The sequence below is a fragment of the Stegastes partitus genome, unplaced genomic scaffold (assembly GCF_000690725.1).
Source record: "Stegastes partitus isolate 25-593 unplaced genomic scaffold, Stegastes_partitus-1.0.2 Scaffold1308, whole genome shotgun sequence".
Classification (NCBI taxonomy): domain Eukaryota; kingdom Metazoa; phylum Chordata; class Actinopteri; family Pomacentridae; genus Stegastes; species Stegastes partitus.
In genome coordinates this window covers 53,873-78,895 of record NW_007579039.1, presented here as the reverse complement: position 1 = coordinate 78,895, position 25,023 = coordinate 53,873, and the positions used below count along the sequence as shown (strand labels likewise).

The window sequence follows — 25,023 nt, the reverse complement described above, 5'->3', positions numbered from 1 at the left end:
ATTCAATATAGTTTCCTGTGCACCATGCACAGTAACTGGACCGTGACAACTGCATGTACAGAACTGAACAAAATAAAAAATGCCACAAATCAACATGTTTTCACTCCATTTTGAGCAAATTAATCAGAAACTAAGGAGGACCATGACCACTGCATGTACAAAAGTGAATAAAATAAATATCAAAACTACTCTAAAATAAAGTTTTGGCCTAATCAGGTCATTTGTTGATGTTAATGAGACAGTTGGGCTCGTGCTCTACTCCTGATCAGAGCTTCAGAATCTGGCTGACAGCAGACAGAGCTGCTCTCAGATCATGCTCAGAGTCCAACCTGTTCCTCTGCTCTGACCTGAGCTGGACCAAGGTGGAGAAGCTACTGTCACAGCAACAGGTTGAGCTGAATGCTACGATTGTTTTACCTGCAGGAGTGGTGAGGGGTGGATACTCAGCCATCACATCGCTGCACCAGAAGAGGGAAAGGCTGACCTCCCCACATCTCTTTCTCAGCGTCTGATCACATGACAGCTCCAGCAGCTGATGCTCTGTGCAGCCACATTTCATTGTCAAACAGTTCTGCATCCAGGGAGTTAGTCTCAGAGAGGACTGTGGCCATTTCTTATTTAAGTTCAACGCCTCGCCCCTGGACAGCCAGCGGACTTCTGGGTGCTGGAAGTGGTGGGACGCACAGGCAGCTTTTGGCTACTCAGACCAGTTTAGGTAATATATGTTATTTATCACAGTTTGAGACAAGGTTATTATTAAACTGCAAAGGATGCAATTTTGTATATATGATGTGTGACTATGAAATAACAAGGTCATAATCCTTTACAATAAAAAATAAGACTGGAAAACAACAGGAGTTTTACCAACACACTGGAGATCATGAAGGTTTCACAGGCTAGAAAACCTGCTGGAGTTGATAAGAGTTCTGCACAACTGGTCAAACTCAAGGCCTCTCCAGCTTTTTGTGCATTTTATTGTCAAAATTGTGTACCGTCTTTGCAAAATGTGTACAGGTTGGCAGGCCTGCAAGATCTAAAGCCCAGATGCGCCTACTGGTTCTGAGTGGTCTCACATGAACTGCAGTAAACCCACGGAGGAGCGCTGTGCATGTTCCATATCTCCGCTGTATCTGAATACCAGCGTGGAGACAGCTGAAACAGCATCCTGTGTTCTTGTAAATCCACACTTGTGAGTGCCAAATGTCCTCGCTAATGCAAACCTGAGAGAGTGTGTGCATTCATGTGGGTTTCCTGTGTGATCCTTAAAGGAAACAGACTGAAGGTTGTTATCGACCGTCTGTGACTCAAAATTTCAAAAGAAGAAAAAAAAGTTTAATATAATAAAATCCCTCCTGTGGTTTGAGTCTGACCGTGGCTCGGCGACACATGACATGCAAGTCGATACCAAGAAGACTGAAGGATGAAAGCACAGGATGAGGTGCAGGGATTGAGCGGCTTCCATGTCTTTTTCCTCTCTTCTCATATCTCAGCTTCTCTCAACACTCAGCCGGTTGTCTTAAGTAGCATTAATTGTATTTTGTTAGGACATCACCTTTGGCCTTTAGAAGGAAAACAGAAGCAGGGAGCCGCTCAACACGTCCCCTGTGAGGGACAATGGGAACGAAGCTGGACTTAATAACAGGAAGCAAGGCGGCGTTCGGACAGATTGAATCAGTGCATTCACCAGATCGGTTACACTGGAGGAGAGCGTTGCTGCACGGCCGCCCAATGTTGGTCACTGTTGTGTTTGTCCGTCAGCTGCTGCATCGCTTCCCCCTCCCACAGGAATGAATGATTTCATCACATGTTGTCTCTTTTGTATCCGTCAAACTCACGGTTTGTCTCCGAAGAAGACGTCAGAACTGACAGATTTGACATCTGACAGCAGAATCCCTCGTGCTTAATTGAAAGACTCGTCCGATCGCAGTTCAAAGCCGCGGGCTGAGGAAAGAAAAAAGGTAGGACAGGCAGAGGCAGGCGAGGTTGTAAACAGGATGGAACAGCCTTCCGTTTTATTCTAAATTTGATATGTACAGGAAAAGTGGCTGTATACATTTCTTAATATATCATGTAAAAGTTTTCTGGAAAAAAACAACAACAAAACAATTGCACATCAGCTTCCATTAACTTCCATTTCATTTCTTTTTTCTTTTTTTGATAAAACACGTCATGGTACAGCATGGTTGAAGGCAATGTCAAACAGGATACAAATACACTGATAACCGCTTATAACCAAGTGTTGGCTCTTGTGAATAAATTTTTTTTTTTTAAAAAAAGGTCGAGGAAGGAGTACCCCAGAAATGACACATTTCATATGATGATATTAAAAATAACACTGAAGTGTCACTGACAAAGAAATCACATGGTGTCCCTCTTTGTCTAAAATATGATATTTTCTCAGGCACTTGTCGATACCAGACCCCGGAACAGAACACACAGGTCAAATACATCCTTCTAAATGTGCTCGTCTGCATTTTGACACGCACTCGTGTTCACAGCAGGAACCTTTACTAAAAACTTTCCTCTCACCTGCACAGCTTGAATCTTATTTGGTTTTCATCAGCTTCATTCTCATGTAGGTTTAAAAACACATAACAAGGCACCTCAGTGTGTTTGTGTTGTTAAACCCATGTACATATATAATGCAGAAGGGAGTTTTTAATTAGCGTCAAGCTGACAAATACTGCGAACTCTTCCTAAGGTTAAAATACAAGTTTATACACTGGAATAATACCTCGGAAATTTTCTTTTTTCTTCATCTTCGTTCGTCATTCATCACCCCTGCAAAGCGTGCATCTTTTCCCAGCGAGGGTCTTCATTAACCAACAGGAGATAATGTATGTCATGCAGCTTCACTCTGCGTATGTAAAGTGTGTAGAAGTGAAGGGCAATTACGCACCGCCTGTTTGTTTTCCACAGCTTTTATTATTTATTATTATTTCTCGCACTTCCCTTTTGTTCAAAGTTCGACCTCGGCTCGGCCTCGCTTGTTTGCTCGCGGGCAGACGCGTTTACGTCATGAACGTTAGTGTTGTCAAAGAAGGTTCAGAGTAAGTGGATCGCTTGCCTCCTACTGCAGCAATTATAGTGGTGGGCTGATGGCAGTGATTTTATTTTTTTTTAAACATGTGTCATCAACGCCCGAGCTCTTCTTTGCAACCTACAACAATAGCAGCGAGTTTCACTGATTAGTTCCTCCTCTCTGGGTGAAAAAGCTGCCAATCAGGAGCTGTAGAGTTGGACTGGAATGAAAATGTAAATAGGTCAGAAATGCACAAGCCACCGGCGTCATTTACTCAGATTCCAAGTCTGCTTCACCCAACTTCCAAAGAGACATTTTTACCTCATACACGTGGTTCTGGATGAATTTTTCCAGGTTTTCAGATTATTTCCATCCTGATACAGCAGAGATCAATGCAATTTAACTGGTAGTCCGTGCAGCATTTAAAAAGACTCAGTCACCCCAGTGGAATTAAATCATTTCAACAAAATCAACTTTATCAATAGATTGACCATCCACTGAGTTAACGCAGAGCCGGTGAGTCGGAAGGGGAGGAAGCTATAGTGGCTGACAAGTTGCATCTATAGACTGTATATAAAAGATGTTACGTCACCTGTTAGTTTGTGGACGACAGTTTCAAAGCCTCGTGTTGCTCTTTTGAAACCTGATGTAACGAGTAAGGGACAAAACACACACCATGATTTTCAAACTAGTGATTTAGACCATAAACATGTTGGAAAAATGCTAGCTCAGGTAACAGATCAAAGGAGAAGTGGGATATTTTTCTCACAGATTTCAATACAACCAGACTTCTTATACCAACCAGAGGAGTCGCCGCCTGCTGGCAGTTGGACAAAATGCAGGTTTGAGACACTTCAGCATTGGCTTCACTTTTCGTACCTGGAGGCTACGTCCATCTTTTATATCCAGTCTATGGTTGCATTGGACCAGCTAGCTGATTAACTGTGTATACTTCTGTTTGCTAAGTGCTACGCTAACAAGCCAGCTAACAGAGAGTAAGTAAGCCAGAGAAAACAAAGAAATATTACGACTGGTGTTGCGAGCATTTCCAGCTGGCTAGCTACCGTAGGGCAACCATGAAAGTATTTGTTGTCAATATTTTAGCATTGATTTGATTTGAACTTTGTTGTGCAACTTTCTGGCGTGTGAAGGCAGCTCCAACAACACACTGCCAGTTCATCTGCAAACTCCCCCATGGCTCTCTATCTGGGGCAACTTGCTAGACAACCTTCTATCTCCGTCTTCTAGTTTGTTTACATGTGACACTGTAAAAACCTTTCAGTTTTGCACATCTGCAGGGAATTTGCACATTTTTTTTTTGCCGTGATGCTGTTAAACGTGACTCCATGTTTCCATTTCACTACAATAAAGAATGCAAAGTCAGCATGATCCATAGAGGCTCAATAGCCACAACGAGAATTATTTTTTAACTGTATTGATCCAAACTATTTCTTTGGAAGAAAAACGTTAAAAGAAACCAAAGTACTTGTCATTGTTGTGGAAAACCACATTTCAAATTCCATTTACTTCAATTGCAGAGCGGATGGCAGAGGCAAACTCAGAGGCAGACATCTCAAAACCTGGGCAAATAATATCCAAATGATCTGCATTATTACTGGAGGTAAGATGGAAAATATGTTTTTTGTTTTTTTTTTGTGTGATTTTGTTCAACGTACCCTTTAAAAGCCAACAGCACTCATTTCATCCATCAACTGCTGTTTTTTCAAAAGCAAGATAGCACCCCGACTGCTCCCTCTTTTTAAATCACTCTGCAGAAGAGTGCCGGCAAAACGCTTAAAAAGGTAAAAATACAAAAAGCAATTATAGCAATTGAAAGCAATTAACTCCTGAGGACAATTTTGCCTTTTGTTAAAAACGGGAGAAAAGCTTTAACTAATCTCACACTGGGAGGCTTATTGTCTCTCCACCCATCTTTATTCTGTCTCTTTTTTTTTTTTTTTTGCTTTTTTATTCAACTCTTTATGTCAGAAGCTGGGCCCTCTGTCGGTGCCTCTGGTGGCAGCGTTCTTTGGCTCTCTGGCAGGCAGCAGGTGGCTTGTGATGAAAAATTCAGTGCAGAGCCTGACTCGGGAGACAAGGAGGAGGAGGAGGAGGAGGATGATGATGAGGAGGAGAGGGTTAGTAGTGGGTAGCGGGAGGAAGAGTAAGGGGAAGGGGTGAGATGAGAGAAAGGTGAGCGAAAAGAGAAGAGGAGGATGAAGGTGGGGGGGCTGCTGAGGTAGAAGAAAGGAGCGTAATGAACAGAGGCGACGAGAGCAGCGAGAGGAGGATGTGAGCTCCAGACAGACAGGCAGGCGGGCCAGCGAGTCAAGCCCAGAGCCGTGCAGAGGGGCCAGGCAGAGGATCAGAGCTGTCTACCTTCCCTGCCTGAGTCTCCTCCGCGGAGATAACACACAATATGAATCATTTATGAGGGGGGGCTTTTTTATTAATAACACACACACACACACACACACACACTCGCTGTGCCCTGCTTTCTTACACACACTTTGCCTTGTTTTTTCCGCTCCCGGGAGAATACTGAGAGGCTTCCATTGCTACGGAGAAAAGACTGAAAAGTAAAGAAAAACAGAATACGGAGAAAACACCGGCAGCATCGGCAGGGACTGAATGTTAACGAAAGGGTGATTTGTGACAGGTGGGGAGAGTCATCCACGGGACATGCGTACTTGATAGTGAAACATGTACCTTGTCACATGCCCACACACAAACCCACACAGAACTTACGCCTCCCCGTGGGCTCAAAAAAAAAAAAAAAAAAGAAAAAAAAAAAGCGCCCACTCACTTTGCCTGTCTGCCCATTTGATTGTCAGTACATGACGGTGCCAGATCTCGATGAATCAGAGTCCTGGACGACTGTGAACAAGCATCGTGAATGCAGAGAAGGCACTGAGCATCTCATGTCTGTAGGAGGGTGAGTGACTGACTGACAACTTGTATAGGTCATCGGCACAGCGGGGGATTGAACACAAACACCCACATACTGAGTACACTTCACAACTGTTTACCTCTAACATCATCGCTAAGCTATAAGACCTCTAGGTTGTCCTTTGTCAAGATTTGCAGCGTCCGCTTTAGCTGTTTCTTCAAGGTAATCCCCTTAGCTCTTGAAGTTCTTCTTGCTCCATCAGTCCATCGGCACTCCTCAGGAATAAAAAAGTCTGCCTTTCTCTGACCCCAATCTGTTCAGCCTCGCCAACTGCGAAGGTGAAGGTGGCACGTCGTGGCGGTATGGACCCTTCGGAGAGGCCGGGTCCTTCAGGTGGTACCCGTCGTAGCTGCTGTTGCCGGTGCTCTCCTGCATTAGCTTCCCTTTGGCTTCCTGCTCTCGCCGTCTCTGCTCCTGCCTCAGGAGCTCCTGGGCCTCCAGAAGGACTCTGGCATTGACGCTGCCGCCTCCTGGGTAGCCGTTCCTGGAGCCCTGGTAGCTGGAGTACCTGGGGTTGTCCTTGGCCGTCTGGAAGCCCTCACCGGGTGGGTACGCCTTATCCCAGGAGTCCTGGGAGATGGAGCTGGGGTTCTTCCTGGGTTGCCTGATGCAGAGAGAAAAATGTAGTAAAGGGAAATGTGAAATTATTTTTAGTTTGCTTTGACATATCCATGATTTATTTAGCTATAGGCCTCGTTTTTTACTCCCTCTGTTTACAAACTCACAGTGAAGTCAGCATATGCAGTCTGAAAATAACTGAAGATGGCAACTTGGCATATGTAATCATTTTTAGAATACATTTATCTACTCAGAAATGCCATCATTTGGCATGCTGCTAGTAACTCAAAGTCTGCTTTCTAGGAGTTTTCCTGGAGCTTCTGACTACATCTCATAGCCTTCTTCAGCTGACGGCCTCTGATCAGGACTAAAACACAATCCTCTCATACTGAGCAAAGTGCATCCAGTGAAGGATGGTTGAAGCAAATAGACTGTTTGGATTTCTTCCTTTATGTCCAGAGATTTTCAGCACACAGAATTTGAGTTCAGTGTTTTAGGGATTGACAGCATGAAACAAAGAAATCTAGCTTCTATTTTTAGTGCCATTTGGGAGTTTTTGTTTTAAGGCTGCATAAGAAGGTGTAATAGAGGTCAGCGAGTCCTTTTTTTTATTGACCATTATCTTACATAACATGCACAAATCTGCAACCTGAAAACCCATATTGCATTAGCCACTAACTGCTCTAGTTGGGCTGGAGCATGATTGGTAGAGACGGAGAAAATGCTGTCAGTGGCACAGTGGCCAAGACATCACATTCGATGAAAATGAGGCACCATTACTGCCTCACAAACTGCCTCTGGGCAACTACCAACCCACAGCAACAACATACAGGGATACCTAACCATGTCAAAGTCCCCTTCCAGCCCATTAGGTCCATTTCGAGACAGACTGAAACAACCATTGGATCTGACAGACAGTAATAGCAGACCTTTTGCAGTTAGAAAAATGAGGCGACCATCTTGTCCTCTACGGATTCAGCCGGGCTGATATGTGACACCTGACACAGAGTGTCTTAAAGGCACGGTTGGTTGTCATGATTCTGGGGGGCTGCCCTGCCCTTTACCAGAAAGGCCGAGAAAAAAATCCAGATGTGTGACATCACCTCTCATTTCTGCTTGGCTGGCCTCTTTGTGGCAGCTCTGAGTGTGTGTGTGTGTGTCTATACGATATGCATGAGTATCCCGAGCCCAACAGCTCCACCCGTTTATCTCGAGGGCAAGGCAAAACGAGAGCAGGGACATAGAAGAAGAAGACACACAAAAACATCAATGGGCTTTTGACTCTGAGCCATGCATAATTAGCAGGTTTATCAGCCAGCTGTGAAGAAATCGTATTATTCCCGTGTTTGGATTTGAGTAGGAAGGGGAGAAAAAAAATCCTTAATGAGAACAGAAAAGACCTTTGTTTTTATTCAACAGAGATTGAATGCAATTGGGAATGGATACGCTCCTCGATCGGTGAGATAGGAGAATATAGCTCAGGTTTATTCTTGCACACGCTTGAGTGATTCCAATTTTCAGAGACAGGCGTCCCCGGCATCTGATTTCATTTCATATGTTGACAAAGAGGCCAAAGCCGGTCTACCTCCCCGCTGAGAAATGCAAACCAGATCGCTGCCTCTGTCTGATGCCGTGCCAAGGGGGGGAGCATGTACATGTGTGGTAAATACAGAAAGATGTATACTGTTCTGTATTCTGTTCATGCACACAGTGAAGCATGACAGATGATAAAAAAACAGAGAGGGGAAAAGGTGACAGAGTGAGATTGAGAGAAAAAAAAGCGACACCGAGAGGTTGGAGCGCCGGGGCAGATAGACCGGTGACACACAAACACACACACCGGTAGGACCAAATGCCACTGCAGCTGTTGCAGCCAGCCTCTGGTCTCCCATAATGGCATCACTTTGGCTCCGAGATCAATGGTGTTCTTCGATGATGAATATGAGGGCCCTTCACTCATCGTCATTGTTTCAAATGGCAGCGGTTTATTTTCACTCACAGCTCCTTGTTTAGGAAAGGGTCTCCCCCAGAAGGGAACTGACCTTTATCTAAAATGAAAGCCGGTTTTTAGGGAATGCTGCTGCCATTAATCACAGCTCCACTCACAATCCAGAGTGATGCCCTCATGAGGAAATTCATCCTCCATGAACGACACAGGAGCACATGAATCCCATCAAGGCTGCGATCTCCTCAATGCTACATTTACTCCGTCTCAGCCTGACTTCACACAATGGTATGCTCTAAGTCAAACAATAGTTGGTGTTCTCAAGATACTGCAGCCGGGTTTATCCAAACAGAGCAGTTTATTAATGGAATTAGTGGAAAAGTGAAGGGATGTGGCCACAGGATGTTGCCTCTGACCGCTGGAGCGTGACGGTAGTTCATTAATCTTTCAGCAAAGCTGCCTGCAATATTTATCAAGGAAGGGATTTACGTCGATAACAGTGGATTAGAGTACGATGGTGAAGTAATAGAAGATAATGTATTTAATGTTGTATATGTATGGTAAGTGCAAGACGACATGCACCAGGACGTGTCTGCTCGGTTTGGCCTCGTAGAGAATCTGTCTGAATGGGTATTTACACAGACTTCTGCAAATAATGTTTCCTCCTGGAAATACCAAAGACTTAAAAAAATATATTCAAAAGATCCATTCTCACGAGTGCACCGGTGTGTGTTTCCAGCATCAAATCTATCAGCGCTGTCTGTCACTGTTACTGCCCCACTGCTGCCGTAAAGTTTTGTTGCAGATGGATTTAGATGCTGCGTTGTGCTACCTCCCAACGACAGTACACTTGGTTTTTTGTTTTATTTAAAAAAAGCAATATCTAAAACATAGTCAGCAGGTATAATCACATACTCATAGAAGTTCTGTTGACAAATAGTGTACATTAATAATCTGAGAACATCAACATCATATGTGCCATAAACCATTTAGTCAATGTTTGTACGCTGCTTCGAAATGCAAAACATTAGGACTTAAAGCAAATAATTCTTTATAAAAACAGGATGACATGGAGGAAATGTGAATGAAGAGGCCATTTTTGCAAATCAGGTTTAAATGAATGGGCTCTGCAGCCCAACAGCTGGACAACAAAGCCAGCTTGTCAGTAGTTAACCTAATAAAGCGATTTCTGGTTAAAGTAAACGATTTCTTGTAAAACAGGATGATGAGGAGGAAATGTGGACAGGAGAGGACATTTTTGCAAATAAAAGTTAAACAAATGGAATCTGCAGGCCAACAGCGACAGAAAAGCCTTTTTCTTTAAGTAGTTAACTTAATAAAGTGATTTTAAAGCTATAAAACTGTAAATTTTATGGTTTTTAAAAGAGTCTGTGCACTTAAAGATTTTTTCCATAATATAGAATTTTGACTCTCAATAGCCATGAGCTTAATTAGGAAGCGGCTGAAGATCTGACTTTGAAACTTTGATGGAATAAGAAGCAGCAGCGCTTAAACATTTGAATCGAGGCTCATTTGTGAATGTGAGGTTTCACTTTTTAAAAAAATCAACTAAATCTGATTCACTGAGGTGACCAGGCTGTCCCAATTAATGTTAGCTATCAAGCACCAAATCATAAAAAAGACATTTCAGGTCACTTTTGAAAGTAAAGAAAAGACCTCACAGTGAGGAGGATAAACTGAGTTTAAGCAGGAAGAAGCCTCCGACTCAACCACGCCGAGGGCGGCCGTCTGTCTCCACCTTCGTATACACTGCCTATTTTAAAATGCACCCAGATTAAATTTGACCAAAAACAAAACCCAAACAATACCCAAAACTGATCAAATTACAATAAAAATAATAAAAAACAGACAACCACACCCCAGCACTTCCTGGAACAAGAGGCAGCCATATCATGCAGATCAAAGGGAATTACATTAAGGGAGAGGAAGGCAATCATGTCAGATCTGTGTGAGAGGGTAACATGATCTGTCCATCCTGACACTGAGTGTGTGTCTGCGTACGTTTGTGGTCTCAAACTGGCCCGCTATGGCCCTTTTTTCTTAGTCAGATGCTACATATATGTAATCTGCCATCATTACTGTCACAAGGCCATTACAATGAATCTGACATAATCAGACAGGCGTGCGCTCACTCGTCAATGCTGGAGGCGCATCGCGGTAAATTACAGATCACGACCTCCTGGACACGTTTCATATTAGACGGACATGCAGAAATCTCCTGGCACGTACTGACCGTCCGTCACTCTTACCGTGGCAGCGAGCTGTACTGTCGCTGAGCCTGAGCGAAGGAGTCCCTCTCCTCCTGCCTCTGTCTTTGCATCTGGACCTCCACCGACACCGAGTGGCGACCCGGCTGGCTGTACCCGCCCGGACCGTTGCTGCTGGTGTTTGACTGGAGACAGCAAAGACGGCAGCTCAGTTAGAAGTCATAGTCGGTGTGATCATGGTCAACAGGGGCTTTCTGTTCATTCATTCATGCATTTATCTGCTATGAAATGATCATAATTTACACAGGCGACTCGTGAAATCAGTGGAAATCTATACTGGGTGGACAAATAATACGTAGAACTCTTTCAAGATCCACAATGACTGCACTCAGTATAGTTGTTCTGACTACACTGATCTGAGTGCAGGACATTCTATAAACGCAAATATAAAAATATCCTGTCCTTGGATAAATGTAGGGATATAAAGCAGTTCATACGACATATGTTCTGACAGAAATAAATAGGTGCAGAACGGCTTTATTGTGCCTCTAACATGAACAAAACACGCTGAATGTACAAGGCGTGTTCTGGTGACAGAGCAACTTGCTCGGTGTTCTGTTGTGACAGTAACGTCGTGTTCACCAGAGAGCTGCTTGTTCTCTTGTAAAAGCTGATTTAACTCTGGGACGACTGGGAGCTTCACACTCCCACAGTCAAATAAATACTGATGACTTTTCTGTGTTCAGTTAAACATTCATGATGTTCCTGCAGCGCTAATGCAGAATAGATGTATGAATGGGAGATGTTGGAGGTGCTAACACTCTGAAGTCAGTCAAAGAACTTTCTTTTTTCATGTGAATTAGGCCGCACAGACTATTTTGTAGAACTGCTCCTTGGATCTTAAATATTTCCATTAATAATAACCTTCAGTACTATTTATATGGGGTACTATAACACAATATGGGATAACAACTAGGATCTATAGTAACGATGTAATAATATTCCAACAGTCCATCCAATACACTGAAGTCTCTGTGTACAACTGCTGCTGCTTTACTACGACATGTGGCGAGTTTCATGCTGTATGACCTATGAAGCCTGTGAAACCTATGAAACCTGTGAAACCTATGAAACCTGTGCATTTGTCCATGTCAAAAACTTGTGGAGCTGCAAAATAAACCCAAAGAAGGACACAGCAGTTCCTCAGATGGCCACTGGCTCCAGAAGTGAGTCAATCGTCACAGATCTTTACATTAAAATGTCCAACAGAAAAAAAAAGAAGCATGTTTACAAACTAGTGCAAAAAACTGTTCTGGTCTTTATGTCTCATTTCCTCATTCATGACAACTGCACTGAGGATGGATTTTTACATAACTCAACCGTTTTAACTGTATTAAAGCTTGAAGTTATGCCTAACAAGGGTTGGGCTGCTCTGACTGATCGATTAAGCGCCACCTCTTTGCTTTTATTTGTATTCGTCGGGTGTTAGGTTGAGTCAGGTACACATGGTTTTTCCACTTTCTATACAGTCTACAGTCAAACGAAAATATAGTTTTAGACAACAACCTGTAAAACATGGAACTGTTTTCCTTGTGATGGGTCTCAGATAGTCTTATTAGAAATTAGTGTTACATCTAAATAAAAGTGCATCTAAAGGCTGACTTTAAAGATTGGCATGAGGGTCCTACAACAGTACGGTCATACAAAAAACACTACAAATGTAAAATTTCCAAGACATTGGACTTAGAAAATGCAAAATAAAAAAAAAACCAGGATTCCTCTGTTGAAAGTCAAAGCATGAAAATCACCACAACTGGAGTCTGGGTTTCCACACAGTAGCCTAATAAAAGCAGCAGCCGTCGCCGACACTGGATACCTCACAAAATCTCCCCTCAGCCCTCCCTCCCTCCCTCCCTCCACCCAACCAAGTCCAAACCACAGACACTTACCAGCAGCTAGTCGGGCAGACACACCCTGAGCTCGTCTCCTTTCAGGTCAAAGTGAAGGTGAGACACAGACAGACAGGGGGGGAGGGGAGGTGAGACGGGGGGCCATGCTGGAGACTCAGAGAAGGGTTGTTATGGTGATGAGATGAGATGGATGTTAGTGGGTGTTAATGAAAAAAGACAACACTGTGACAGCCCCCCCCTCTAAACACCCGTACATCACAGTACAGGTTGTCCGGCTGTAGCAGATGTTATGGTGGCACATTCATTTCATTAACGCCCTCCCAAGAGTTCAATAAAATATAGCGTTGCATCTTTTATTCACACAGATACACATTTTTGCTTCTATATTGTGAGACTGACATAATGCATTCCTCAGCCTGAGCAGTTGCACAGTGTGTTAATACCGGATTCTCCACAGCCATAACCGAAGTGAGGCCTGCTGTCATGTCCTCTCCCTGGCTGCATCCCATTTCCTCCCTGATCTTCCTCTGAGAGCTCCATGTCCTAGTTCACTGTTGTCTCGCAGAAATTCACAGTTCAAGTCAGGATAACGGCACACTTTCACACGCTGTGTCCTTAAAGGCACTCACTGAAGGTAATGGAAGTAGCTGCAAACTTCAGAGAGGAGCTCAAACCCAGCACACTTTCTCCAACCTGTAAATGGGGCTCATAGCTCAGCAAAGTTAAACTGTGAGATTTTTAAAGTTCTAACAACGACAGATGCAACACATTAGTTCAGAAGTTGGAAAAGTGTGAAAAAAAAGTGGTGTTATTTGGTTTGTTTGAAGGATATTCACCGTTTAACCCCAGTCTCTGAAGTGCATGCCGTACCCACGTATTTACACTAAACTCAACCAGAGAGTAGCTTCATACAAAACAGCCCTTTAAAAAGCAGGAGGACGCTGCAGAATGTCTCCACCGTCTGAGTCCAAGTTTGGTTCTCACACACAAGCGTGCAAACACACACACATCTCTCTCAGCGACAGACCTCCACCTCAAGGTGCAGCCCACATTTGTACCGAAACTCCTTCTTGCCCCTCCAGTGTTCATTAGCAGTGTGGGTGCAATAATTGCGCGCAGATTAGTTGCAACACAAAGCCAATCTAATTACCTTTATGGCTTTGCATCGCAGTGAGAGCCTGGTGGGAGCTCTGTGGACATCCGTTGGTGGGAAGGCCATAAAACGATTAAGAGCGCTAAAGAGACTCCCCTTTAAACCAAATGAAGCTGGGGCAATCATCTCCGGGACTGGCTGCCATCGCCTCGTTGCCGACGGCGAGGGAGGGAGGGCGAGCGCCTACAATGATTCCATATCTGAATCGAAAATTGCCGGCGGGTGAATTACAGTCGCAATATTTTTCACTCAAGGAAAAAAAAGAAAGGAATTAAAATCCCTGGTGTCTTTAGGAGAGTGGAACATTCCTGGGAATGTTGGCTCATCTGCCTGAACCCTGTGATTGCAGAAGGGAGTGGAAAATACCCTCAAGGAAGCCAGATAATAGCAGCATTAAAATGTTACAGTAAAATACAAGAGGCAATAATATGCCCTTTCTGAAAACCCCCTCCAAACATCAATTGAAAGAACTCCTCTTTTTCCATAGTGGTATAAATGAGCGCAATAAAGCTCGGCGCGATGCTGCTGGGAGAGTGGGCATCAGTCATCCTTGATGGAATTAGACCGTGTTACCCACAATCCTCCTCTGCTTCCCCCAAAACTATGATGAGAAAGAAGAAGAGGGATCCCCTAGAAAATTACGATGTGTGATATTGACCATGTGGCTAAATATGGACAACAAGGAAAACAGATCATTGGGAAAATGAAAACAAAGAATTGTAGGACGGAGAGCAAAAACGTGACAGTTTTAGCCATAATGACCGGCAGTGTGATGTTAGGAGCTGGAGGTTTAGAGTCCAGGCCTGGCTTAAAGGTGCAAAACAACATGGTTAGTGCTTCCATATGGCTGCTCAGAGGTATCTGTCTAATTGGTACGGCACGACTCTAACATGGGCTCCTGTGTTCAATTACCACCCAGTCTGAGGAGAGGACGGATTAGGACTGCCAGTCACAATCATTTTTAATATTGATTTATTTCTCTGTTTTTCACATTAATCAAGGAATTATTTAGTCAATAAATGTCCAAAAATACAAAAAAACAAACAAACTGATTTTCATGTTATATTTGCCCTTTTTGCTTGGACCTGAAACGTTTCGCAAAATCTGTGAATTTAATATTGCAAAGATTATTTGTCTCATGTTTCAATGTTAGATTTTTTGCTAAATCTACTCATGGTGAACAAATTAAAGTCTATGTGACACGTGTCCACATCATGCAGTACATTTTCTACGACTGCAAATCTCACATGTAGCCCTGCTCCTCCATGTGAAGTGGGCCAGCTGTAGGTGAATTAGGAGAAAAAAAAAAGGACACCAGCACCTTGAGGTTTGCAGCACACCACTCAGATGAAGCAACAAAACGTAATATATGCACAGGGGAAGGTAATTGAATTTCAAAGGCACGTTCTCCTGTTTTCCATATGGCCCACCAGTATGGCCGGGGCATGAGTCTAATAACATGCAATTACTATAGAAAGCCTGAGTGTGAGCTGCACTCTGACAAAAGGGATTCAGCGACACCATTAGAGGGTTCTGCAGACTGAAACCGCTGTGGAACGAAAGAGGGTTCCTGCAACAATGTACAGTTTTCAGATTTATATTCAGACTAATTAAGCTTTACATATTTCATGTGTAGAGTTTCTTTTATGAATTTATTCATCTGGTGAGTAGTTGAACTCCTTGGAATCTCATTTTTGGATTGTGCATTAACTAATACTGAGATTTCATGGGAAAATGAACTGGATGACAATAGCAAGCACGCTGCGATTGATGCGAACAAACAGTATGCTGGAGCACCGTCCAGCTCTTTAATTGAGAGCGCGCTCAGTTGTTCTGAGACAAAGGAAGAGGTGACCTACGCTCTCCTTTCCCACACGGTCCTGCTTCCGCTGTACAATGCCGGCAGGAATGCACGCCGGTCCATCGATCCCATTAAAACGCAGGACTCTTGGTCAACACCGCCGAATGCAAAATAATGCCAGAGACTTTTATTGGGCTTATTAGCAGGAAAAGAAAAGGCCAGAGCACTGATTCTGTTCATGAGCTCTCACTTTATCATTTCATTTCAATTATAAATCACAGGACCAAATGTTCCCAGTGCACACCAAAGACTGAGCAAAGTTCTGGTGGGAAACTGAACTGTAGACACCAGCAGTAAAAAGAGTTCATACAGACATATACAAAAAAAACCAAACACCTCATATAGATAAACAGCTAACAAGGGCGGTTCAGATATTATTAGCATATATTATTAAAAAATAATATGCAATGATGTGATGCATTATAATATGTCGTGACAGAATATGTGTGAAATCAACAACAACGTGTGTCGTCTCGCACCTGACAAGAGAAAGTGTGGAAATGTACTCATTCAGTGTGTAAAACAACAATATGATAAACACTGAGATGATACTAACAATAAAAAAAAAAAAAAAAAGCAAAATCTTATCTGCAAGATTTAAAATCTGCTACAGCTTCCTGTTCATAGAGTCATGATTTGTTATTGTAAAACCAAGTACACTTGAGGTGCAGTGCAGGGAAGCAGGGAGGACAAAATAAATACTAAAACTGTGACAAGCGATTTCATCACCTCAAAAAACTTTGAAGGCATTCAGATTTATTCACTTAGAGTTGCCCCTTGTTGCTTCAGAATGCACTAATTATCCCTCATCTCACCCAGTAGAGCTCTGAATTAAATAAAACGTCAGTTAAAATGCACAGAACCCTCACTTGAAACTGTGTAAAAAAAAAAAAAAAAGGCACAGTTTAAAAGTTTAAAAGTGAGATGATAAAGACAAGCCAGAGTCCGTGCGTTGGCGCGTGGGTCCACGTGGATGACGGACAAGACAAGAAAACAGGGACGATGGATGAGTGCAGTGGGTTGTGACAGGCGGGTGGGGTTAGTGATGGTTTGTCAGGAGGTGTGAGGGCTCCTGCATGCAGACGGTCGGACAAAGGGGTGGGTGTTAGCATTAGCACAGTTAGCCAGGAAGGCCCACGGAGGTTAATGGAGATCCTGAAGTGTGGAGAGGATCGTCGTTCTTGTTCACGGCTGGTAGTAGTGGGGTGGGGGGTTAGTGATGGTTAGCACCGTACTCCAGTTAGCCACAGGTGCTAACACCGCCCCCCTCAGGCTAGGACTCGGGTCCCGGTCTGGCGGAGGTCGTTTCTTGACATTAACAGTCGGACAGTCTCGGCCATCTTCTCTGGCCGGCAGTGGGTTTTGTGTTTACAGGCTCCGGTCATTTCAGACACTCACCCAGGGCTGCTCGAAGCTGTAGGTCCTCCTGCGATCGTCGGGGTCATCGGGGACATTCTGGGCCTGCTGGAACTCCTGCCTCAGCCTCTGTATCCGGTCGTGGTTGCTCGGGGTTAGCCGGTTACTGGGGAGACAGAAAAGAGGGGAGGTTTGATGGATGAGCGTGAGAGGTCCATTGTGAACAAGTGACCTGGTTCCACGAGCGCAGGCGGAAATGGCCCGCAGGATGAAGTTCTTTAAAGTCCGGCGCGCTCTGTCCGTGAATTGATCAAATGCACTGTTGACACTGGCAAAAGCAACCCAGATACACTCAACCCAGATAAAACGCAAAAAAACGTGATAAGTGAGGGCAGAGCCGAGAGCAAGCTTCGAGCAGAGCCAACAGCAATATGAATCAAACTAATGTGCCTCTGATGTATTATTCATAACAATGAACAAAGACTAGTGGTGAACGGTGAGCAGCACCACCACCACCCCGCCTCCCCCCAGCGGCCTGGTATCAGTCAACGGCTGCACTGCTATTGTCTGCTGCAGGCCGCTGGTGCTCACATCAAACAATGCTGCCTTCAGTGGAACTTTCTCATGCTACGCTGAACACACACACTCACAACAACTTTGTCGACAACTGCACTACATGTAATGGAGTCTAAAATGTTCAGCTATTAAATATTAAAACGTTTTTCAATTTTAGGCCATTTTGAGTTTCTCTCGGCGTCTACAGCGATTTATGATTTATGTGTTTCCAATATGTCTGATCCACCGTCACACACACGGTAATCCTCGTACATTTGATTTACTCCTGTTGTTCGATCTTGAACTCTCGCCTGTGAGTTTAAACATAGAAATAAGAACAGTTTGCTTTTGCTTTATTCTGTAGGGCTGGACCCGAATAGCCGAACAGCCGACTATTTGTTGGCTGTGCTGGAGTCAGAATATCAAACTTGAACTCCGAACCTAACCGCTAACCTAAACATGCGGCCTGTGCGTCACGCCCACTCCAGCCCATCAGAACCTGAGCGCCGCCCATCAGAAGAAACACTCACCCGCCACCACCGAATATTCACAATATTCGTCACTGATTGGGACCGAATGTCCAGAGATCAGTCAATCTGAGGCAACACAACTGAACTAAATACTATTGAAATAATAAGTACAGGGTGCTTGAAATTTTCTAAACCCTTTGAAATTTTCTATATTTCTGCAAAAAACACCTTTGGGACGGTCTAAAGCCAGACTGATTTTTGGGCAATTTAGGTTTTTAATTCCATCGTATTTTAGTTAATTCATTTGTTTTCTATTCATTTGTTCCCCCAAACTTTGCTTTTTACTGCTTTATTATCTATTTGTGTGCCTCTATCTTTGATTTTCTTACTCAGCTACACTGTAAATGATTCTTAATGCAGCCAGGGTTTAAATAAAGGTTGACTGAATCAAAAAAAAAAAAAAAACAACAACCCTACAATATCATTAGATCTTTATGTAAGTCCTAAAAGCAAATGAAGAGAGCCTAATTGCATAAATCAAACTACAATATTCTACTTTATTTACTTATTGAGTAAAATGATGTGACACAGCTGTGAGCAAGGAAAGCATGTGAAGGTCGAGGATTAACAATTAATTAAAAATAAATTGTGTAATTACACATTGTTCAATTAACCTGCAACTACTGAGCAGTCGTGATCACACTTCATACGTCAGCTGACATCAAATCAGCCAAACATATCGGCTTGTTTGTGAGGACACAAATATATTTTTGTAATGTAGACAAGTTCCTGAGCACATAAATATGGAGAAACGTAGGACACAAATATACACGTGAAGACAGGTTAGCGATGAATTTAAACGGCCTCCGACAGAGGAAAGCAATTAACACGTTTTCCCTCTCAAACAGTGTGAATGAACAGAAGTGTCAAGGTCTGTGAATAAAGAAGCAGCGGGGGAACGTCGACTCTCTCTCTGACTTTTCAACTTTCTAAACTTTCGCCCGGAAATTCCTGGGGACCGTCTTTATCTCACAAAAACCGAAAAGGTCAAACCTGCAGCTCTTTCCAGGCCCAGAGCTCCCTCGAGTTTACTTTTGTAAACCCCTTTTTTCTGCTTACATCGAAAAACTTTAAGGTCAGCATTAGAAAATTCAGAATTGTGTTTTTCTGAGGGATAAAATGCAAGAAACAAAAAAAACAGATATTTCAGGGAAAACACACAAAAAACAAAAACAGATGTGCACATGCAAGAAAATTTAAAAAGTAAAAGTAAAACAAAGAAGAAAGAAGAAAGTAAAAAGAAAAGTAAATTAATTCTTATTATTATGACCGTGACTGCGCAGTATTATCAGTTGGTCCTTATTAGGTTAAAGTATGACTGTATGCCGCATAAACTTACTGAAATAAGTGCCTGATTCATTTCATCCATCACAAAACAAGCAGACGGAGGGCTTTAATGACATCACCTAAAACACAGCAGCTCCGCCAAAATATCCAGCTATTAACTCCAGACACACACAATGGAAAAGCCAGAGCCAGCCAGCCTTGTTAAAGAGCAGGAACCTGTCATATGCCATCCTGCTAATCTCCATGACATGTAACACAGACACTTGGCCTCTTCGGAGAACAGCTGACCCAGTAGGAGCTACATGTGTGACCCTGTGGCTGCGGGTCAAGGCCTAAATGCCAGCTTTAACAGAGAGGCTTATATCTAATAGTGTGTAAACAGACGTCTGAAGCAGAAAAAAAGTCAAAAAGATGAGGATTTGTAGCTGAGTTTGAGAGCACAGTGAGAATTTAAGAACGGCGTTTGTCAGAAGAAAGATGCTCCCTCTCCTGAGATCACAGCTCAGCCCTGCAATCAAAACTACATCATCATTAAGGCAACCTACAGACCCAGCCTATATTGTAGAACTCTGCCCGAGAGACTCCACGAGATGAGAAACTTAAATAAAGGGATCAAAGATCTCCAATCTTTTAGTCCGACAAAACGGCGGGAATCAATCAAAGAAAGAGCAACACAGCAATACAACCGTGGTGCCAAAAAAACCCCAGAGACGGGGAAGAACAGCGGGCTGAAATTTAGTCTGAGATGAGCTTCATCCTCTGGACGGACTCACTCAATATCTGGCACTGCTGTAGGAGGCTGAAAGGTCACTGTGTGGCTTTGTTGAGTGGAGTGTCTCTGGGACTCAATAACGGGACTGTGGCTTGCTGACTGGGCTGCCAGCAAAGCTGTTTACGCTGAGATGCACCCTGCCTTTCATGGTCGGGTGTGCCTCCTGAAAAGCTGTCTGTCTCAGCCTTAAGCCTGGGAAGGGGGGACAAGGGGAGGGGGAGCTCTGAGAAGATGTAATGTCTGCTCTGTGGGCAGACTTGGACTTCAGAACAACACTGCTGCAGTGTGCTCTAAAGCAGCATGTTGAAGCAGAGGGATTGCAAGAAAAGAAGCTTTGAGGAAAAAAGATCAAAACACTCAAAGGAAAATTCACAAGGTTTATCACAACGTGGTCTCTCCTCTCTCTCTTTTTTTTTAACCCTTGGCTAAAATTGGAAGAAGAAGCATGCAAACTTTGACAGATGTTGGGGTGGAAAAAAAAAAAGTTTGGGGAATAGTTTTTAACCCTCTGCTTGTATTTTTCTTCCAAATATTTTTTTCGCCACTCTCGGGGAAGAGTCGGAATTTTGCATTTCGTGAAACCTGAATCCTTTCAGCAATAGCTATGCAGGTGATTGAATAAGAATTAATTAAGATGCTCCAATTAACTTCCACAACCTGCAGCTGCAATCTGAAAATGAGAGATTGACGATATTAGGTTGCTTTCTACTGAAGGAACTTGCAGCTGGTGCAAAACAGCACGATGAACATTTGCAGGAACCGCCCCAGAAATCCTTCCGCCCTGCAGGATCTCACAGCTTTGACCACAACTTAAACTCTGAATGCGCCCAAACAACAACAAGCAGTAGTTAGTGGACGTAACTCCAGTTTTATGAGCATGTAGGAAGTAAACTGATTTGCTGTGTTAGCCTGTATGGTGAAATTGCAGATGGTGATATTGGACACGAAAAGACTGCAACTCGACGAGGACATTGACAGAGCAGGAAAACAAGGTGCTTGTTGTCCAACCAATCAGCACTGAGATCTGTACAGCTGTTTCTTCAGGGCTGCTCTGAAATACCTACGCTGACGCAGGAAAACAGTCCTGAAAGAGGCTTGAAAGATAAGGTTCTTGTGGTCGGAGCATGCCTAAAGGTTTGGGCCGCTCTAACACAGAAGATTCCTGCAGTTGGAAATAGCAGCGTTTGATTTGATGCACTGGGAAAAAAAAAAAAAAAAAAAGAGTTTTGCATAAAATGTTTCAGACGAAAACTTCAAATTCAGAACTTCGAATGTAATAAACTCAAAATACTCAACTTAAGTTCCCTGATTTGAATATTAAAAAGTTTGACTGAGACTCACACACAAAGTTTACTGGCAGCCGCAGAACGATGATGATGCAGAGTTTTGTGTCGTTTCACTCACAAACAATCTTTGGCAGAGCGCGTGCAGTCTGCGGCTTGGAGAGATCTCAGCAACCAAAAGATAAAGTTTAAGTGAAGCCGTTACAGAATAAACATTCATTAGCTGCAGCTGATATGTTCTAATGCCAAAGAAGCCAAGACTGAGTGCAGGATACAAATGAGGACATTAAAAAAACAACCAAAAATGCTCAATAAGAGATTCTTGAAACGTGAAATTGAACGTACATGAATATTTTGATGTATTTCTGACATTTCGAGTGTCTTTTCAATTCATCTAAACAGGCAACTTGTGAGAAAAATGTTAAATTCAGAAAGCAGGAATTATAGTTTAAGCCTAGAAAGGAGTGCTTTGACAGGATTTTAGAAGTCTGCGTCAGGCCCAGACTTTGATCTCGGACCCACAAAGCCACGATATAGTTAAGAGATGCACGGTGACACACACAGAGTTCAAGAAAACAAACCGTTGTGAGCAAGATCTAAGTAATTAAAGAGAGCCGTTCAAAGTCCTCGCTTCATTTGGCATCGAAGACGAAGAAGAAGAAGAAGGAACTTCCAATCTAATAGGATTTATCAGATCTGTGCTGTCAATCCAAAATCCCCCCTGGCACTGCTTTCACAGATCCCAATCAAAGCATGCCAGCGGAGTGGGGAGGCCTCCGTGGTGTGATGTACAGTAAGTGACAGAGGCAGCTGATGGACAGAGCCCTAATCCTGCAGATTAGAAATGAATGGCCGCATTCACACAGGCTGCTCTTCCCATGCCTTTAAGAGCATCCCTCAGACCCACCACCAACTGCACACGGGCACAAAAATTTACAACCGTCCCTTCGTTTAGAGGACTTTTTGTGGATCAATGTGCTCTGGAGATGAATGCCAACCCGAGGGTGTCCACACAGCTGGAGACTACCGCGCCAGACACCAGCTGGCCCGAAAAAAAAAAAAAAGAAAAAAGAAAGGCCCATCTGAGCATGTGCAGTATGGGGGAAAGTGCAGAGGCCTACATGTTGGAGGGATTCAAGTGGATCTTGTGTCTGTGTTGTGATGAGGGCCCTCGTGGTGAGTGGTTACAATTGGGGTGACCTTGAGGATACAAGAGCACCATTGTTGGTTCACACTTCAAAGTCTCGGATGAAAGCATCACCCCGAGCTACAGGCCCCACCACGCACCGTATTAACAAAGCCAGTCAAGACATTTCGCCGTCTTAAATCTTACATCTACTTTTACTTCTCTAACTCAAAGGGCATCTTTTGCCCTTTAAGCAAATTAACAGTTGCTGATTCCATTAAATCTCACCTCACTCTTAATAAAACACGCATTCTGCGATATCCTATCTATTTCATTTGCCAATAACCCTTACTTTGGAATAATCAAATTTTTAATTAAAAGCCACCGTCTTAATTAAACATTTAATTAAGCATGGGTAGTCATGGGATTCCCATCTCTTATGTGACTGTTGTACTGACTAGCTCGCCGGCCCTGTTAAATAAACATTTACTGATGTACCGATACACGTAGTAAGAAAAACAGAGCGCGCCGTGAATACGTGTCCCCCCTGAACGCGGCAGCTGTGGCGGTTAGTTTCTGTAATCTTATCAGATGGGTGAACTAGGCCCTACATCCTCTGACAAAGAGAGAGCAGCTGGTGGAGCCTTTCTCTGCTGTGAAAAATGAACTGAGATGCTGAAGATGATAATCCGGGTCTATTGATCGAAGGCTCACAGACAGCAAAGAGGGAGACTGATGCCCCTGCTAACTGGTGCTAGCGGCTAACGCTCCATCTGTGAGCAGTTGTACGGCTGAGTCCCTGTTATCTGCTGCAGCAAAAAGCCACAAGACTTGGCTTTCTGTGCTCTCCTGCGCAGATCTGGGGTGGATGCTCCTCATTAGTGACTCATGAAAACATGCTTTTATGATCATTTTATATGTAAAAGTAGCAGCAGAAACTTATTTTAAATGCACCTCTCTACTATATTTCTGATCACAGTGCTCCTTGCAACTGTAGGAAGTTGATGTATGGTTAAAAGTACAAACTGTTGAAACTTCTGTGAGAATTTAGCCAAAAATCTGCACACAATTATGTTACGAAACACAAATATGAGCCACAGAGAAGGCGCAGTTCATCTAGAACTTTAGTGAGACTCAATATTAAGTCAGCTTTATGTTTTAATGTGCTTTTTTATTGTGATTTAACGGCGATACTTCTTTTAATAAATCATCTGTCATCTCTGGTGACTTCTGCTGGTTGGATGCTTATAAAAGACTCGAGCTGTGCTTCGGCAGGGGAGCCTTTCTTGTGGCATTTTTTATTTGTAGAGCTTCGGAGAAGAGACAGAGTTTATTGTTTGCAATGTAATGTAATAAGTGATGTTCTTTTCTGGCTGTTTCACTGCTGCAACTGTATAATTGGTGTCTCACAAGCCCATATGTGCTGGGGACGCAATAATAATTAGAATAAATGCAAAAAGAGAAGCTGCTTCCCCGTCTCTTTGATGATGCTGCTTGTTATATACTCTATATCTGCTGCATACGGGCGATGTACAATTACTGCACAGGAGAGAGTATGCTCGTTTGACCTACACTGAATAAATAAAGGTTAGCAGAGGATTATCTCAGCTGCTCGACCATCACACCCTCGCTGCTGTCTGTTGATGCACTGGAGAGATTAAAGGGTCCAAGAGGCCACCGCATCTCCGCCATTTTGGCTCTTATTAGCCTGATCTTGCCTTTACTCTGGATTACATGGGCTTAACCCCGAGACACTGATAGAGGCAAATTGATCTGCAGAAACATGGCAATTAGATGCCAATCGATACAATATCACCACACTTAGCAACTCATTACCGAACCCTTGGCATTTGCCTCCTCGTGTCGATGGACTAAGTGAGACAAAAAAGGCGCCGCGTGTTGATAAACTGCACAAACACATCAGTTCTTATGCAAAAGGAGGATAAACGGCGCGGCAGAATTTCACATTCCGTGTAAGAGCTCGGTGTTGACAGCGAAGTTAAGAGGCTAATGAATCCGGCTAACACGTTCCGTAACCCCGGCCGAATCAGACACCATCTGCGCGTTCGCGGCCCGGCTCGGATCAAAACGTTCTCTTCTCAGAGGGCACAGCACTGGCAGCAGCGCCGGCATGCCGAGCCAAGCTGAAGGGGGCTGGATGTGTATTAGTGTGTGTGTGTGTGTGTGTGTGTGTGTTCATTAGTGAAGAAACAGGGCTCTTTAGCTGACTTGCTGCTGTAGGAGGAGCAGGCGATGGGCAGCATTAACAACAACTGCTGCTGCTGCTGCTGCTCTGCTGAGGGATGTAGGTGGATTTTAATACACATTATGTACTGATATGAGTCATATCTGAGACTGGAAGTTTGTTGCTGCTGTTTCAACAGCGGATACAGAAGCTGACGTGCCGTCTTCTTTTGTGACTGTAAAGACGGATTTACTGAGGTGTAATTTGGGTTCTTTCTTCATTTTAAGAGTTTAGCCTCTGAA

The 25,023-nt window shown here is 43.5% G+C and overlaps 1 protein-coding gene across 1 annotated transcript in view; it reads right to left on the bottom strand.

Moving 5' to 3' along the window:
• Positions 1-3,322: 3,322 nt before the first annotated feature.
• The window catches only part of LOC103369604 (partitioning defective 3 homolog), a gene marked incomplete at its 5' end in the record, with an annotated part of 72,173 nt that continues 50,472 nt past the window's right edge, over positions 3,323-25,023 (bottom strand). The window contains 3 exons of the mRNA XM_008298354.1: positions 3,323-6,576; positions 10,746-10,888; positions 17,026-17,149. Coding sequence (XP_008296576.1) covers positions 6,189-6,576; positions 10,746-10,888; positions 17,026-17,149 — 655 coding nt within the window. The remainder of the gene's footprint in view (positions 6,577-10,745; positions 10,889-17,025; positions 17,150-25,023) is intronic.